We start from the raw sequence: 16,815 nt of genomic DNA on the forward strand, positions 1-16,815 counted from the left end.
ACGAAATAATACTTTGCACTCGAAAATTGTTTATATTGTTGTATAAACTATGCCATGCGGGAGTTTTATTTGGCTTTGGAAATTACAATAATGGGACACCCAGGTTGACGTTAAATGTTGGTTTAAAATGGGATTGGATACAGCACATTGGTTGAATTCGAAGTCAATCTTGATTTTATTTAAATAATAATTATTTTGATGATTGTAAATTTAAATTACGGTTAAAGGACTAGATTTATTCAGTTAGGAAGAATTAGTTGCGTATTATTTGTCTATCTCATTTTTTTCTCCGGTCGGTGATAAGAACTTTTGTTATCGAGCTGTAATTTAATTAGTTTCAAGATAAAATAAGACAGGTGTTACGGTTTGTTAAGAAGGCGAAAGTCGAAAAGGAAGAGAATGGCGAATCGGGCGTGGATAGAGGTTGTTTAGTGATGAACGTTGAAACGTGGCCGTTTGTTTTGGTATTTGAGCGTTTTTGAAAGGACAGACTCTCTAGTTTAATTGTAGAGTTATGCAGAAGAAAGCAAGTGAGTGGTTAAAGAATTTTCTTTACGTCGTGAGAAAAGTGAACGTTAAGTGGTCCCAAACTTTCGAAGTAACTTAAGAACTATGGATTTGGCTGGAGCAAGGTTACGTTCGAGTGTCAGACGCAGTTTCCGCATCAGTGTCATTGTGAATAGAGCTAGATAGTTTTACAATATGGTATTTAATCTATACACTGTGTCCTAAATAAAGATGTCAATCATTGGAAACTCTGAAACACATAAAAGGTACGACCATGGTCAAATTAGAGAAAAGATGCGTAATATTTTCATTTCATTTCATTTCATTTATTCGTTGTTGCTTTACCCTATAGTAGTTGGTAACACCAACACAATAAGTGATATTATCATGCTTTAAAGAAAACCAGAAAATTCCGATTATTTGATTGCTATTTTTCGAGTTCTACACCGTTGAGAGATTTTCAATACAATGTTTCGATTCGGTGAAATCTTCAACTTTATTTTTTTATGTGGCCCGTAAAAAAAGTACACACTGTATTGAGTATATTTTTTTATTACAAATACAACGATATACGGTATTAAAAAAAAATAAAAAGTTGGAACCTGTTGGTTTCAACAGAATTGTGCACCCGCACACAAAGCTGTAGTCGTGCGCGAATACCCCAACACTCACAACAAAATAACTAAACTGCTTGAACATACGCACTTCAGACAATACTCATCAACAAAAAAACCAAAAGCCCCCGCTATAACAACTCGAGCGTCTACCAAATCTTTTGCAGCATCTTTCAAATATAGGCCTCACTACGTGCATTTTCATTAAACAATTCTTAGGCACTAACAGCAAAATCTGACATGAAAGGATTGGAATAAACACACAATTAATTGATTCATAATGAAAAACATTTATTGCGAAACACATGAACAAAGTTCCTCAAAGAAAACTTGTTTAGACAAACTACCCCGTACGCAGACGCTTGACAAATAAAATAAGATAATTTTAAAATTCTCTTTTACTAATCCTAATAATCTGCTCGTACAAAGGTTAGCAATAAAAAAGAGGCAGTTAACTGCAGATAAAAACGCTGACTTCTTTCACACACAAATCTTGATGACAGAATAGATTAACTCGATGAACAAAATGACGAATTACGGATGGCTGTTCGAACGGTGCAAACTTTTAACATTTAATAACAAGAGAACCTTAAAAGAAGGACTCAAGGTGCACTAACTGCTTTTTCAACTTAACAGACTTTTTCCATCGAACGGACATAGCAAGGTAAGGCCGCACTAGGCGGAACTCCACTGCAGCGGAGCGGAGCGTCGCTTCATTGCAGTGCAGTTCCGCCTAGTGCGGTCTTACCTTTAAACTCTTAAACACAACTGTTGTGCACAATAAAGTAGCGTAAAGAAACTTACACGCTTTTCAACAATACTTATCGAACACCATTTCCACAATAAAATAATCTCCTTCCTCAGGGATTAAAAAACTGTCAATCTCAATTGCGCTTGATCACTCCAACTTCGGCAGTTTATTATGCAAAATTTGACCAGATACTTCTTACGTAACGCGTCTTATCAAAATTGAGTAAATTACACGATAACAAACAATTCTAAAATGGAAAAACAACTACGGAAATACAAATTCCAATGAAATAAACCAAGTCTGCGCTTATCCATACATAACTCCCCCAAAAACTACCAAATAATCCAAAATAAACATTACACTCCTCCAGTATACTCTACACCTTCTTATTACTTATATATAATCGTACAAGTATTATTATGACACGAAATCCAAATATTTATATTTGTATCTTTAGTTTTATTGGCGAAAACTTGTATTAATTTTTGAATAATGAATGGGGTGGTTAAGGACCAAAGGAAACTCACCCCAATCAGGTAAAACCTAAAAAACTTTTCTGGCTGCTTTAACTTACCCGTTTTACATGACGATATTTTTGTATTATTAACGATCTTTGAGATCTGTCCGTCTGTCTGTCCGATTTTTTGACATCTCCGTTAGTTATGAAGTGAATTGCATGCAATTTTATTTGTAGGCACCTCGAATAAAAGAAAAACTAATGCCGAATGAAAAAATTTGTTTTGCGCACGCGCAGTTGTTTTTTATATTTGTTAAGATATTTAACTGAAATGTATGAAGGCACCTAAAATAAAAGCAAAACTAATGCCGATTCAAATATTTGTTTTACAAGCTATGTGATCTGGTGGGACAGAATCGATCCCGAGTATCGTTTGGTATTTAGTTGTATCGGATTTTTTTTATCAAAGTGAAAGTAACAAAATCGCGGAAAGTTCAAATTGCTCATTAACAATGTTAATTTGCAAAAACACCATTAGCACCTTTACAAAACGGGATTTCACATAATAGTATTGTAAGGTTATTTGTTTTTCGAATGCAGTTTGGTAATTACGTTCCTGCATTGTAAGGAAAATCCTTTCTAATTACCTATCTCTAGTCTTCAATTGTCCACAGACGCGTATAACATTAAAGTTGTATTACCAGTGTATCTCTATCGCGTGTAAATATTTGGAGAAAAACTTTATACAGAACCTTTTTTTGTTAGAACGCTTTGGTTTGTTTGCACTTTTCCAAGGAAAATTTGAACTGCATAATTTTTCAGTTTTTAAAATATATCATAATGGCCCTTTTTTATTAATAAGCTTAATCAAATTCAAATTTCCCCCGACCCACCATTTTGTTTTTTGGTTCTGATGATCAATTACGCCCCAGGCGATGTCATCCAAAATCAAATTAGATGTCGGTCATCTCAAAATATTTCAGATACTGTTCACCTTTCAGTTTTAACAAACTTCAATTTCCAATCAATATCTATGTTTGTTGATATGGTGTAGATTCTTTAACGTGGCCACATTGGATCAAAGACATGACGCACGCTCAAATTACACTATAATGGTTCCGTCTCAAAAATATGCAATTATGTGCCCCGTACACGCTGCATAATATTTCAGTTTTAAAACTTTAATTGCATAATAAATCATCATTTCTCAGTAATAATGAACTATTCAAAGGGGTACGCTGTGGCGTCGCTTCCATCGCAAACTTTGATCATTCGAACTCCTAATTGTCTTTAGGCATAATTAAGTCCGAATTTAACACGAAACGTTTCCCGTGTAAACTTTACGAACCTTAAAACGAAAAATGTGTTCTACAGAATTCGGTAGTTTACTACCCTTACACGTACATATCGATTTTGCCATTAGGCTAAAACGTTAACAAAATAAAAGGAAAGGAAATTAGTTTGTTTGTATGTAGCGTTACGCGAAGAAAAACCGCCCCAAAATTACTTGCGTCGAGACCGGAAGTGGGTCATAAGTCGTCCTGTATCTTTCCGTGTAATTGCGAAATAAATGGGAACAATTATTGCCGCATAATTTTGCCCCCCATTCAGAATTTCCACCTGGGTGTCGCTAGATATTTCACGATGGCGTCGACAGATCGCGATTAGACTCCGCAGGAATGTTCCGTTGTTTGTTAGATAGACACCGTGGAATTCAATTGTATATCTAATTAATTAGTCAGGTGCCTAAACTTATGCCGTAATTAAAGATTCCGGCGGTTTAATGTAAATGCTTCTTTACAAAAGTTATACCTACTGCATTAGATTAATGAAGCGGTTCCGTTACGCGGCCGCATTTCGACTGATGTGTATTGTGACATTCTAATGCAATTAACATGTCGAAAGTGCAATTATTGAAATTGTGACGAAGTGGTAAATTTATAACTGTATCCCGTATGCCGCGCAATAAATTGGCGAAGGGACTCGTAAAAAGTTTATGGTGTATCAACTTTAAGTTTCTATTGAAAACTATGGCGTTAACAACTCGTAAAAAAACTAGCATCGCGCAGCAGCAACATCAAGAATGCTAAAACGTACACTGCTTGATTTGATCTTTTATGATCCTACAATACAAAGTAACGAGCACCGGAAATTTTTGCAGCGGATGCAGGTGGATACGGGAGGGAATTGGGAATGGATTAAATTTTCAGGAGGATTCCGGGCAGGCCTCGCCGTCTCGACGTAGATATACACTGATATCGAGTGAAAAATGAAATTTGCTGTGACGTATGTGACATTGTCTTGCCAAATTTACATCGCAATAAAAAAGGAGCTTTCTTAGGAAAAGTGAGTGCTGTGGAGATGGAATGCCTAAATTGAATGTTGTAACACGTATTGAGGAAGTAAGGCAAATAAGCTTTCCTAGCGAAGGGCGTAATGAAATTTACGTATTGAATGCGGGGAGAAGTTTGAAATTGCATTCCGTTTATTTATTTGTATGGAATTTAAATTACTCGTGTCAGCGATAAGCAATTTTGTTTTTAAATAGTATTGTACGACCAAGAATTAATTCCAGTCGGATTTTTCAAAAAGCTTTGGCATTTTCTGTGTTAAATGGTGTAACGGAAGCCCGTTACGGATTTAAATTCTTTCGATTATATACAGGCTGTTTCACGCAAACCGTTGCCTAAAAGTATTTAGACTTACATTAACAATTTAAATCTGAAAATTGTCATACCAACATAGTTTTTCGTGATCTAGAAAATATTATCATGATCGTTCGGATAGAAACTTTCTTATTTTAATAGAACACCCTATATTTTATTATATTTTCGAAATCTACATGAAAATTTACGTCATTTGGTACCACATTTCCCTATACCCACCATAACAGGTTTTCAAGTTTTTCAAGATTTTTCAAAATTTTTTACGTTTTACTGCTTTTCTTTAGCGCCCTGTACCTATGGCTCCCTTAACTTGATTTTCAAAAAGTTTTTCAAAATCCACTGACGTGATGCTTCATGCGAATCAGGATGCGAATGATTTAAATTTTGGTCGCCCTTCTACAGGGTGTTTTAAAATTAATGGTCAAGTTTAATACCTTCGAACCTTAAAATTGATTTTTTCAAATGCAACCTGCTTTATTTCGTTGCATTTTCAAGAGTCGAAAAAAATTCTACATCGATCAATTATTACATTCCCTATAGCTTTCTGTTGTGGTTTTCGTGGGGCCTTGAAATAAACGTTAGCAGATCTATCAGATATACTTTTTTATGGTTATAATTGTTATCATTCGTTGTTTATATCACTGAGTATGAAAAATCCTAATGAATACAACGTTAAATAAAGATGACAGATAAAAATAACAAACGACAAAATAAAAAATAAATATGAAAAAATCATCTTTTTAAGGATTGAAACTTGACCATTAATTTTAACCCATACCAATAGTAAGATGCGAGTCTGTTTATTAGCAGCGTTAAAAAAGCGTGGGTTTTGCGGTAGCACACGCGAGTCGTCAAAATTGCGTTGGAGTCGTATCGGGCAACAAATTCGAAAGAAGAGGACCACGTGGTTGATCTCGCGATTTAAAACGATCCGTCCAATTTCGTTGGGACCGCATCGGTTTTTAAGCGCGTCATGAAAACCCAGAAAAACGTTGGGGCCCTATCATTATAGCTCGACCACTAAAGATCGTATTCACGAGAAGGTCGTTGGGACCTAGGTTGGGACCGTATTGGTTACTGACGAGTTAGCTGCGAAAGTGATCACTTCCCGGAAGTGATCACTATTACGTTGTTTCTTTTAATCGATCAAATCCATAGAATCCATTGTGAATTTTATATTGATTATTACGTTACCCCAAATCATGAGAAGGGAAATACATCCGAGTACAGTATGTAGAACAACAAAGAATTTTCTACTTTTTTTTAGTGTAATATCCTTAACAATTTAGCAAGCACTATCCTTGTTGTTGCGTCTCGAGGAAAAGAGTTCTGCTTAGTTTCTTCGACAGGGTAGCAATTTTCGAGAAAAATTGAAAATACCAATCGACATCAATCAATCAAATAATCTGATAGAAGTATAGACACTCGGGGCATAAATACCGCGCAACAAGCGATCGATAGAAACAGAAATCTTAACTACTGCAATCTTCGATCGTAACTGCGATTTACAATAAATAACGCACAAAAAAAGCACAAAGAGAAAACACTTCGGAACCTCCCTTCTTTGACTGCATTTAAATTTCGAGTACGACGGCACTAGATTCTTTGTAATTACAAATAAAGCACTCATCTGATATTCTTCTACAAAAATGTTCTACCGAAACAATAAGCGGTTACGTAAAAAAAACGACGCTTAACGTCCACCACTTAAGCAAGGAACGATTAATGTTCGACTCTTCTATTTAAAATAATTTCCCTTCCTTCACAATTTTATGCATCGTTGAATGCACCTTCTTATCTACGACCGGAGATAAACTTATTTCCAGATGTTTAAATATGGTCGTGTAATAAAATTGAGCAAATAAATAAAATACAAGGTGATTATTTAAACAAAATTAACAACTAATTCTGATACAAAAGAAAATTGATCTCGAATTCAACTAATATGATCGGATGTTGGGCCCACTCTCGAATTAAAACCAACATTTTAACGTTAAAAATAATTGAAATGCACATATAGGGTGTCCCATCGGTATTGCCGAAGCCAAATAAAACGTACGCATTGCGTAGTTTAAAATTCCAACGTGGCGCCACCCTCACTTGCTCCAGGAACTCTCGTCTGGTGGGTTGCACACGCAAATATTGATTTCTACTGAATCATTTTTTTCGACGACTTTCCTAAGCTGAATGGTTGTTACGTGTGTGCCCTCCCCCCTCCTCCAACGGTGGTTACAGGGACGAACGAGCGTGGCACCACGTCGGAACTGAGAGGAAGAGTCAAAGAGCATAATATGTACCAATGTTCATAGCTTTACCCAAAAGTGCTAATTTTATCTCAATTTAGGACCTTTAAAGAAATGTTCTCCATGCCTTTAAAATTCTGAAACAAGATAATTAATTTAAAATATCTAAATGCCCTTTTGCTTCAAATCTTGCGATCTCTCCTCGATTGCTAAGAGATTTTCATCAATATCTGCACAAATGGCGAATTATCTTACAGATGAATTTTCTATTCGTCAGTATCTTTTGTACTACCAATCACAAATATTAGAGATGGCGAGGTCTAAATTTTCTATTGGTCAGTATCTTTTGTACTATCAATGACAAATTAGAGATGGCGTGGTCTAAATTTTCTATTGGTCAGTATCTTTTGTACTACCAATCACAAATATTAGCAATGGCGAGGTCTAAATTTTCTATTGGTCAGTATCTTTTGTACTACCAATGAAAAATTAGAGACGGGGAGGTCTAAATTTTCTATTGGTCAGTATCTTTTGTACTACCAATCACAAATGCTTAAGGTCCTTAATAATTAAAAAAATTCAAGTTAAGCAGTTTTCACAGTGATTATGCTTATTCGGAAAAGAAATGTTTATAGGCTATTACGTTCAAAAATTTCAATACAAACCTAAATGGTCTCGTTACACACCCCGATAAGAAAAGACCACATTCTAATGGTTCTTTTAATTTTTCAGATCCATTCTTAACATTGTTTCTTGGAACCTTTTGTTTCTTTAACCTCTTCGTATTTTTCTGTTCCATGAATTCAACGGAAAATATACTTTAAAGATACTCGAAAAAGGAGACAGAAAGAATTGAAGTTTCCACCGATCAGTTCGATAGAAAAGATCAAATTCTAAGGCTTCAGATGCATAAGTATATAGAGCATTCAAGCCTTTTTCATATCGGAATGGAGGTTTTAAAATGGAGGCTTTGAAAGTGCATAAAACCCAATTGGTCACATATTTTGCATGCGCATGTGTTTAGTGGTGCCAAGTAAAACTTTTGGATATGGTGGGGGGGGGGGGGCTCACGTTGTACCCTTCATGTCTTGGTTTGTACAAAGTATAACTTTCCCACGCGATTCCTTTTCGAGATCAGTGGATGACCGGCAAAGGGGGGGTGTTGGAGAGACTGGTTTTATCCTTCATTGTACTCTAATGAAAGGTCTCAATAAAAGGAACTAATTTTTACCTACCATACTCTTCCTCCTCGAGCCCTTAAAGAGTGGATTGTCGGAGGAGGGTACTCAAAAAAGAGAGATTGGGACGTCTGGAAGAAATATATTCGTGGTCAAAAATGTAAAAACTAATATTTCGACAACGGTTTGTCGGGGGAGAGTACTCACAAATACAAAATGAATCGTTTCAACGAGACACATCTACTGATGATTCCGTGCAAATATCTGTAGAACGGAATGTAGGAGGAGCGTACTCTCAAAGGGCGGAAAGATGGTCTAAACGAGACACATCCCCTGGCGATCTGTTGTGTCTAACTCTGTTGGAGGAAAGTACCTATCAAAGGGAAAGAGAATTTCTCTAAGATACGAAATCGCACAACTTTTTTTTTGCACTCCGCTTAGGAAAAGTGAAAAGTGCGGGTCGAAGGCATTTTTCTGGAATAATTCTACAAGTCAAAGTAATTCCAATATCCATACTTGATTTAAATTATATACGAAAACCAAACGTCAACTTAAATTCGACTTTGTTTACGCTCGGCGAAGCGCACATTGACATCTTCTTCGCATCGCTCCCCCTGTTTATAAAATTCCATAATCCCCCCACATTCTGTATTGTAAATTTGGGGTAATTTATTCGTATGTAAGTACGCAGAATCAATGGTCAATTTTAATTGGCGCCATTAAACGTCGCGATTCCTGTTATAACCTGCCATCATCTGCAACCAGTTCTTGCGGCATTTCCGCTCGGAGGCCATCTCATGTTAAGTCAATTTGTTTAGGGAAAAAAAACGATAACGGTTACTTTGCAGCGAAACTCGTTTTAATCAAACGGCGCGTTTAGCGATTGATTGGAACTGCAGGTCGAAAATGGTGTGTCTGGATGGAATAATTGCACATATCCTCGACTTCCTCGATGGAATTGTTTGGATTTTTTGTTATTCGGTCATTAAGTTTGCAATAAAGTGAATTATAAAGCCATTTGGTCGGTTTATAACTGCAGGGAGAGGAGCGAAAAAATCGGAACGGTAGATTTGATTGCACCTTGGCTATTATTATGGCGTTTAGCATCTTAGCTCATTAGAAAACGATTGACTCATTCGTCGCTTTTATCATTATGCGTTAAGGCGAGTTCGGCATAAAATTTAGAGAAATTTCACCCCTAAGTGAACGTGTAATTGCTGGTCCTTTTGAGCTTAGCACCGCAGAAAGTTATAATCCGGCACTATTCACACGGTATCCACCGGTCGGTGGGATTAAATTAAACATTTCATGATACGGATCGAAGTTTACATTAGCATTAATAAGCCATTTGTCGAAACCAGTGTAATCTAACTGGTTAGAAAACACGTCTTCGAAAAAAACTCATTTCTCAACGTCTTAAATTAATCTAAGAAGTAACAGCCTTAATTAAATAATGACAATTGGTTTAATCGCACATATTCTTTTGTTGCAGATTTCGGGGACAATCAGCGATAATGTCGAGTCGCAAGTTTCTTCTTCTGCTGCTGCGGTTAGGTTGCCTTCTGGGCGATGCGGTGGCGTTAAAGGAGCAGAAGTTCGCGATGGAACCACAAGATCAGACGGCCGTGGTGAACTCGAGGGTTACTTTGCCGTGTCGCGTGATTGACAAGAGCGGCACCCTGCAATGGACCAAGGACGATTTCGGATTGGGCACGCATCGAAATTTGAGCGGGTTTGAGCGCTACAGTATGGTCGGGAGCGACGAAGAAGGTAAACGAATGTTATGAAATATATAGCAAAAAAAACAGTCAATGTAGGCAACCAAGATTACACCCGACCAACAAAATTCCTTCTCCCTTCAAGAATGGAATAATTAAAAATGAAATACCTAACGGTCCTGCAACCCTTTTTAAAATTCATCTCGATTTTTTTGCGAATTATTGAGACCCCTCTCGATACCCTCTTCATTATACCCGAGATTATACCTGAAATTAAAGGTCTCATTGAGTAGTATTCGACTCATTCCGTGACCAAAAAGTAGCGGTTCTAGTTCCCCCAACCTCTATGACAGTTATTCTAAACCGCGTTTTTCCAATTCTTCTATTTCGCATTGAAGCTTTTCACTCTGATACACTGTATGAAAAAATCCCTGTATGTATCGTTCATTATATCATAATTTGGCCGTTTTTCCGACAATGGGGGTTTACATTATAGTTGAATTCCGCAGTTCTAATTTAATAAGCGTGCACCTGAAACCACAAAACATTTTTTCTATTTCGGTGTCACAATGATGATTTTGTACAACTGTTTTCGGCCGAAAACAGTTGTACAAAGACAGTGATTATAGTCGTTTTTTTTTGGTAACTCATCTCTTAAGTTGGCAGTTACTAGTTAGTACAAGTAGGTACTTCGTTGGGTACTTCCATGTTTGAACTTCAAAATGTCAGTCTTACTACGCTGCCAACCTAAAACTTAACGGCATAAAAAGTGTTCCCAACATAAAACATGTTAGTTCTAATGTTCCCTATAGTTTCTCATAATGATTTTTTTAATTAAATTAAAGCACCGAAATAGAAAAAATAGTATGAAAAACGCGTGTTACAATGCTTTATTGTAATACTCCTATCTTGCGGACACTCGTGCCTACGCTTCGCGTCGCCACTCGTGCCACAAGATAGTCGTATTACAATAGGTCGCATTGTAACACTTGTCTTTCAATATACTATTTTTGGACAGTAAAAGTTCATTTAAAAATAGAGTCTGATTAGCAAAAAAATAATGAACATGTGCGGTTTTAAGGGTTTAGTCAAAACGATATGATTGTGGCGGGCTCTGTGACGTAATAAGCCCGACCAATCAGCTCCTAGAACCATTCAGATGACATAACGACTTGGCAATATTGCAGGAGAATGTCAAGGTTGCCGGATCACTTCTACGTGATTGGTTGTAGGTTTGTGACGTATTTAGACTGAAGCGTTTCAAATTCGGACTAAAAACACAGCTTTTGAATAATTTATTTTGGGTTTATTTTACTCGCAAATAAAAATTGAGGACACACTGGTCTTTTTATTTTTAATGTACTTTCTAGATCAGAAATAAAAAATGAAGCATCTTTTCTTACTTCATGGGTCGTTTTTTCATCTTCTGCAGAGGCACCTCTAAAAAGCATTATGCGGGTCACTCTGTAATTGGGCGCAAGCCTGTTGAGGACCCAGAACAAGAGAGGGATAATAAATAAATAAATAAATAAATAAATAAATCTCAATCGTCCACGATGCGGTTCCTTCATCCTATGGTCATCCTCACGCACTCCTTCCTTCAACCGTCGCGCCTCCTCTAGATTTTTCTTCCTAGTCTTCATCATCGCCGACCTCAATATTCTCATTACCGCCACTTCTTCTCTTCCCTTGATATGTGGGTTTAATTCATCCAACCAGCCTTGGGCGGTTAAGTCCGCTTTCGGTGAAATGGGACCTAAGATATTAAAAAGTCTTTGGATCTTCCCAAACAGACTGATCACTGAACAGGGGATTATCGCCGACCCTGGGTTTCTGGAAAACCCGCAGTAACTTGGACACTGGTTCTAACCCTGATTTTGTCATCGTTGTACGTGATCGGTTACCGGCCTACGAGGGCTTTACTATAAGTTTCTAAAAGCTCTTATAAGCCTCCAAGGATTTAGAAAAGTCGTTCTATCTAAACGTTTCTGAAAAATGATACTCTGAGAGTCTTCCAGAAGGCGTACGAATCTTTAATTGCTTTTAATTAATTAATCTAATTAATGGTATTGGTTTAAGAGAACGAAGTCTATACTCCAACGATTAAAGATGGCCGCTGAAACGTATTAGCGTAATTCTGTAGGCGTGTTAGAAAATGAAACAAGGGTAGGGACGTGCCCTGGAGCATTTTAGGGAGGGCATTACTACGTGTAACTTATCAGTAGGAAAGCGTCGCGGATTAAATTAAAGTCGAATACGTGACGCATTGCAAAATAAAGCTACGCGCAAAACCGCATGAGTGATAACGTTTACGGAAGTTCATTGTAAGTCAGTAAATAAACATTAGCAATATTTAGCGCAGTTAGTAATATCGCCAGCACAGAAGTATCGTTGGCAGGTGAATTAACCGGACTCATTCGGAAGGGATCATAAAGCAAGTGTACGTTCGAATTATTACGTAAAAAATTCGTAAGTACGAGCGGCCTTTTCCGGCATATAAATCGGAAGTTTAGAGTGACAGTTCAGTAAAAAAAAAATCCGAAGCGACAGTTTTAAAAGATATATTTTATTAGCTTCAGTTGATGACGTAGAATTTGTTTGGTCTTATAATGTGCTGATAGTAAATTATATTACAGTAGCATTTAAATCTGATTGAAAGCAGACGATATAAATATACGGTTCATTGCCTCATCAAACTATTTTTTTCGAAATCGGTTTCTAGTCTATAACTTTTGATTGAGAAGTCTAATCGAAAAGGTACGAATTGTTTTGGATTCTACGCCCCAAAATTAGTAAGAAAAAGTGTTTTCCCGAGAAATTTTGGTGTAGTCGATTTTTGGTAAAAAAGGAAGGTTATACACTGCTTTTTTTTGAGCCCCGAAAAAAAAATTGTCTCAGATCGACCCGGAAAAAAATTTTCTTATAGAATGTGGCCTGTAGAATCCATAATTTCAAACAGTTCCTAGATTGGGCTACTAGTTCAAAAGTTACAGTCCTTTGAATTTTCTTTCGAAATTGGTTTCTAGTCTATAACTTTTGATTGAGAAGTCTGATCGAAAAAGTACGAATTGTTTGGGATTCTACGCACCAAAATTAATAAGAAAAAGTGTTTTCCCGAGAAATTTTGGTGCAGTCGATTTTTGGTAAAAAAGGAAGGTTATACATTGCCTTTTTTTGAGCCCCGAAAAAAAAATGTCTCAGATCGACCCGGGGAAAAAATTTTCTTATAGAATGTGGTCTGTAGAATCCATAATTTCAAACAGTTCCAAGATTGGGCTACTAGTTCAAAAGTTACAGCCCTTTGAATTTTTTTCGAAATTGGTTTCTAGTCCATAACTTTTGATTGAGAAGTCTAATCGAAAAAGTACGAATCGTTTTGGATTCTACGCACCAAAATTAATAAGAAAAAGTGTTTTCCCGAGAAATTTTGGTGCAGTCGATTTTTGGTAAAAAAGGAAGGTTATACACTGCCTTTTTTTGAGCCCCGAAAAAAAATTGTCTCAGATCGACCCGGAAAAAAAATTTTCTTATACAATGTGGCCTGTAGAATCCATAATTTCAAACAGTTCCAAGATTGGGCTACTAGTTCAATAGTTACAGCCCTTTGAATATTTTTTCGAAATTGGTTTGTAGTCTATAACTTTTGATTGAGAAGTCCGATCCAAAAAGTACAAATTGATTTGGATTCTACGGACCCAAATTAATAAGAAAAAGTGTTTTCCCGAGAAATTTTTGTGTAGTCGATTTTTGGTAAAAAATGGAAGGTTATACACCTTTTTTTGAGCCCCGAAAAGAAAATTGTCTCAGATCGACCCGGAAAAAAATTTTCTTATAGAAGGTGGCTTGTAGAATCCATAATTTCAAACAGTTTCAAGATTGGGCTTCTAGTTCAAAAGTTACAACCCTTTGAACTTTTTTTCGAAATTGGTTTCTAGTCTATAACTTTTGATTGAGAAGTCTGATCGAAAAAGTACAAATTGATTTGGATTCTACGGACCCACATTAATAAGAAAAAGTGTTTTCTCGAGAAATTTTGGTGTAGTCGATTTTTGGTAAAAAAGGAAGGTGCCTTTTTTTGAGCCCCGAAAAGAAAATTGTCTCAGATCGACCCGGAAAAAAAATTTTCTTATAGAATGTGTCCTGTAGAATCCATAATTTCAAACAGTTCCAAGATTGGGCTACTAGTTCAAAAGTTACAGTCCTTTGAATTTTTTTTCGAAATTGGTTTCTAGTCTATAACTTTTGATTGAGAAGTCTAATCGAAAAAGTACGAATTGATTTGGATTATACGCACCCAAATTAATAAGAAAAAGTGTTTTCCCGAGAAATTTTGGTGTAGTCGATTTTTTGGTAAAAAAGGAAGGTTATACACTGCCTTTTTTTCAGCCCCGAAAAAAAAATGTCTCAAATCGACCCAGAAAAAAAATTTTCTTATAGAATGTGTCCTGTAGAATCCATAATTTCAAACAGTTCCAAGATTGGGCTACTAGTTCAAAAGTTACAGCCCTTTGAATTTTTTTCTAGTCTCTAACTTTTGATTGAGAAGTCTGATCGAAAAAGTACAAATTGATCTGGATTCTACGCACCCAAATTAATAAGAAAGTGTTTTCCTACGGAGATCCAGGTTTCATTCTGTAGTATCCTGCTTTAAGGAACCCTCTTTAAGAAAGGCAGTACTGCTTGTAGGGAAATCATCGATTCCAGAAAACGCTACATTTAAGGTAACGAATTTTTTTAAATTTATGATCAAAGGAACTATCGGTTCTCTTTAAGAGATTGCATTAAATTTTATTTGTAAGTAGTCAGAAACAACTCTTAAAGGAATAGATCACATTGTAAATTGGCTGAATGTAGCAGAAGGAATATTGGATTTTTCTTTTGAAGTAAAGCAAAAAGGGACTCAATATATTTTTTGATTTTCCTTAGGACTCTTGTCGTAGTTTTTAGGAAAAGCTTTGTATATTGGAGGGTATTTGATAGCCCCCGGACTCTTTACTACGTGATAGTCTTTGGAAAAAGGAAATTGATTCTTCCTATACTGGGAGTATGGGATACTCAACAGGAACAGCCCTTGGAAAGGATCAATAATTCCTTCTCTATTCTCCCTAGCACTCTTTTCCTTGTTTGTGGTAAAATGTAATCGAATTTTGGTATATTGGACGGTATTCCATGGCACCCAAATCCCTCGGTACGTTCAGCTTTCAAGACTCTCACGTAATCGAATCCCCCTTTCTCTGAAGAGAATTTCATACTCCACGAGATCATGGTTCTAAGTTCTATGTAATTTTTTCGAAAAGTATCGAGTGCTAACACTAAGTAGAATGTAACACCTGAGGATCTGGTGAGAAGAGGAGCTCTCGCACGGTAGGTACTCCTTCGGAAAAGGTAATGAAATCTTCATATTATACTGGGGGTGTTCCACATCAACTCACAGAGTATGCCAATCCCGTATTTTTCCAACGCCTCCCATACTTCTACTGATCTAACCTCCGGACTAACGTCGTTTTTGGTTTGGGTTCTGGTTAGTTCCTCCAAAACTTCCTCTCTACTTACATTCCTTATTCCCTAGTTTTAAGTACTTTTCTCCCTCCGGTGTTCCCATGTTATTATACACCTGATTCGATGCTCGATCCGTTGACTACGTGCCTATTTCTTCTGTTTCTTTGTGATGAAATACCGATTTAGCTTCAATTTTCGCCATAATCGCCCTTATCCATTCCATGGCCTTTCGAAGTGTTTTTCCTCGGAGTGCTCTCGCTCTTGGGAGTACTCGGCTATCCTCTTTCCACGACTTCCATTGTAATATAAAGATGACAAATGTGCATTTGCAGTTGCTGTTTCGTTTGTCTTTATGTTAATGTTGTGACCATTAAAAAATGGGGCAGCTAATTTTCTGTTGGAACTATGTTTTTCCTGTTTTTCGCTAAATCTAAGAAAAATGCGGCCGATTTTCACTTTTGTACTTATTCACTCGATGACAAAGTGAATAGCAGATCTGATTATGTCTTTTTTAATTACGAAAAGCTTTTATTGGGTGCGTAAAGGTATTCGTTTTCAATCACTCAACAGGCGCCAGACAAACATTTACATGATTTTTGGTGTAGATTTCAGCTTGTCCGGTGCCCTCCCATTATTTTAATCAGAAGCGGTACCAAGGTAATCACGATTGCCATTAAAAATGCGTAATCCAAGTCAAGTGGCACTTGCCTTAGAGAAACGTGACTATACAGCATGACGCATCTACATGGGGGAGTGCATTTATTACACACAAAAGGAAAAAAAATGGCCTGTCTACGTAAAATCAATAAGGCGTGTACGTCGCCAACATCTCCCGATATTTTTTCGTCATCTAAAGTATGCAAGTGGCAGTACGTCACAATATTGATGATAATCTGGCCGGAATGTCGCAAAAATTTTAAATCTCGTTTAAATATTTTCCGTATGCGCCCCTTCGCTCGCGTTGCTGGTATGCGGAAACAGAAATTCCAATAGCATTATTTACAGAATCTGAATGGAAGAAAATCAGGGGCGGAGAGATTCTTCTGTTGGTAAATTATTTCGGAAAAATGTTCGACGGAATGCCGCTGGTAATTCTTTCGCTACTGTATTTATCAATAGAACGCACCCTCACATTCTTTCGTCGACGCTGGAAGATGTCACTTATAGATTATCAAACTTAAA

The 16,815-nt window shown here is 36.7% G+C and overlaps 1 protein-coding gene across 3 annotated transcripts in view; it reads left to right on the forward strand.

Moving 5' to 3' along the window:
- Positions 1-16,815, forward strand: part of LOC116178657 (irregular chiasm C-roughest protein) — a 57,286-nt gene that overhangs the window by 25,345 nt on the left and 15,126 nt on the right. For all 3 annotated transcript variants that reach the window (XM_031498224.1, XM_031498225.1, XM_031498226.1), the window contains exon 2: positions 9,909-10,186. In XM_031498224.1, the coding sequence (XP_031354084.1) occupies positions 9,931-10,186 (256 nt within the window). In that variant the 5' untranslated portion in view covers positions 9,909-9,930. The remainder of the gene's footprint in view (positions 1-9,908; positions 10,187-16,815) is intronic.

This window comes from Photinus pyralis, unplaced genomic scaffold (genome assembly GCF_008802855.1).
Source record: "Photinus pyralis isolate 1611_PpyrPB1 unplaced genomic scaffold, Ppyr1.3 Ppyr1.4_LG8, whole genome shotgun sequence".
NCBI lineage: Eukaryota > Metazoa > Arthropoda > Insecta > Coleoptera > Lampyridae > Photinus > Photinus pyralis.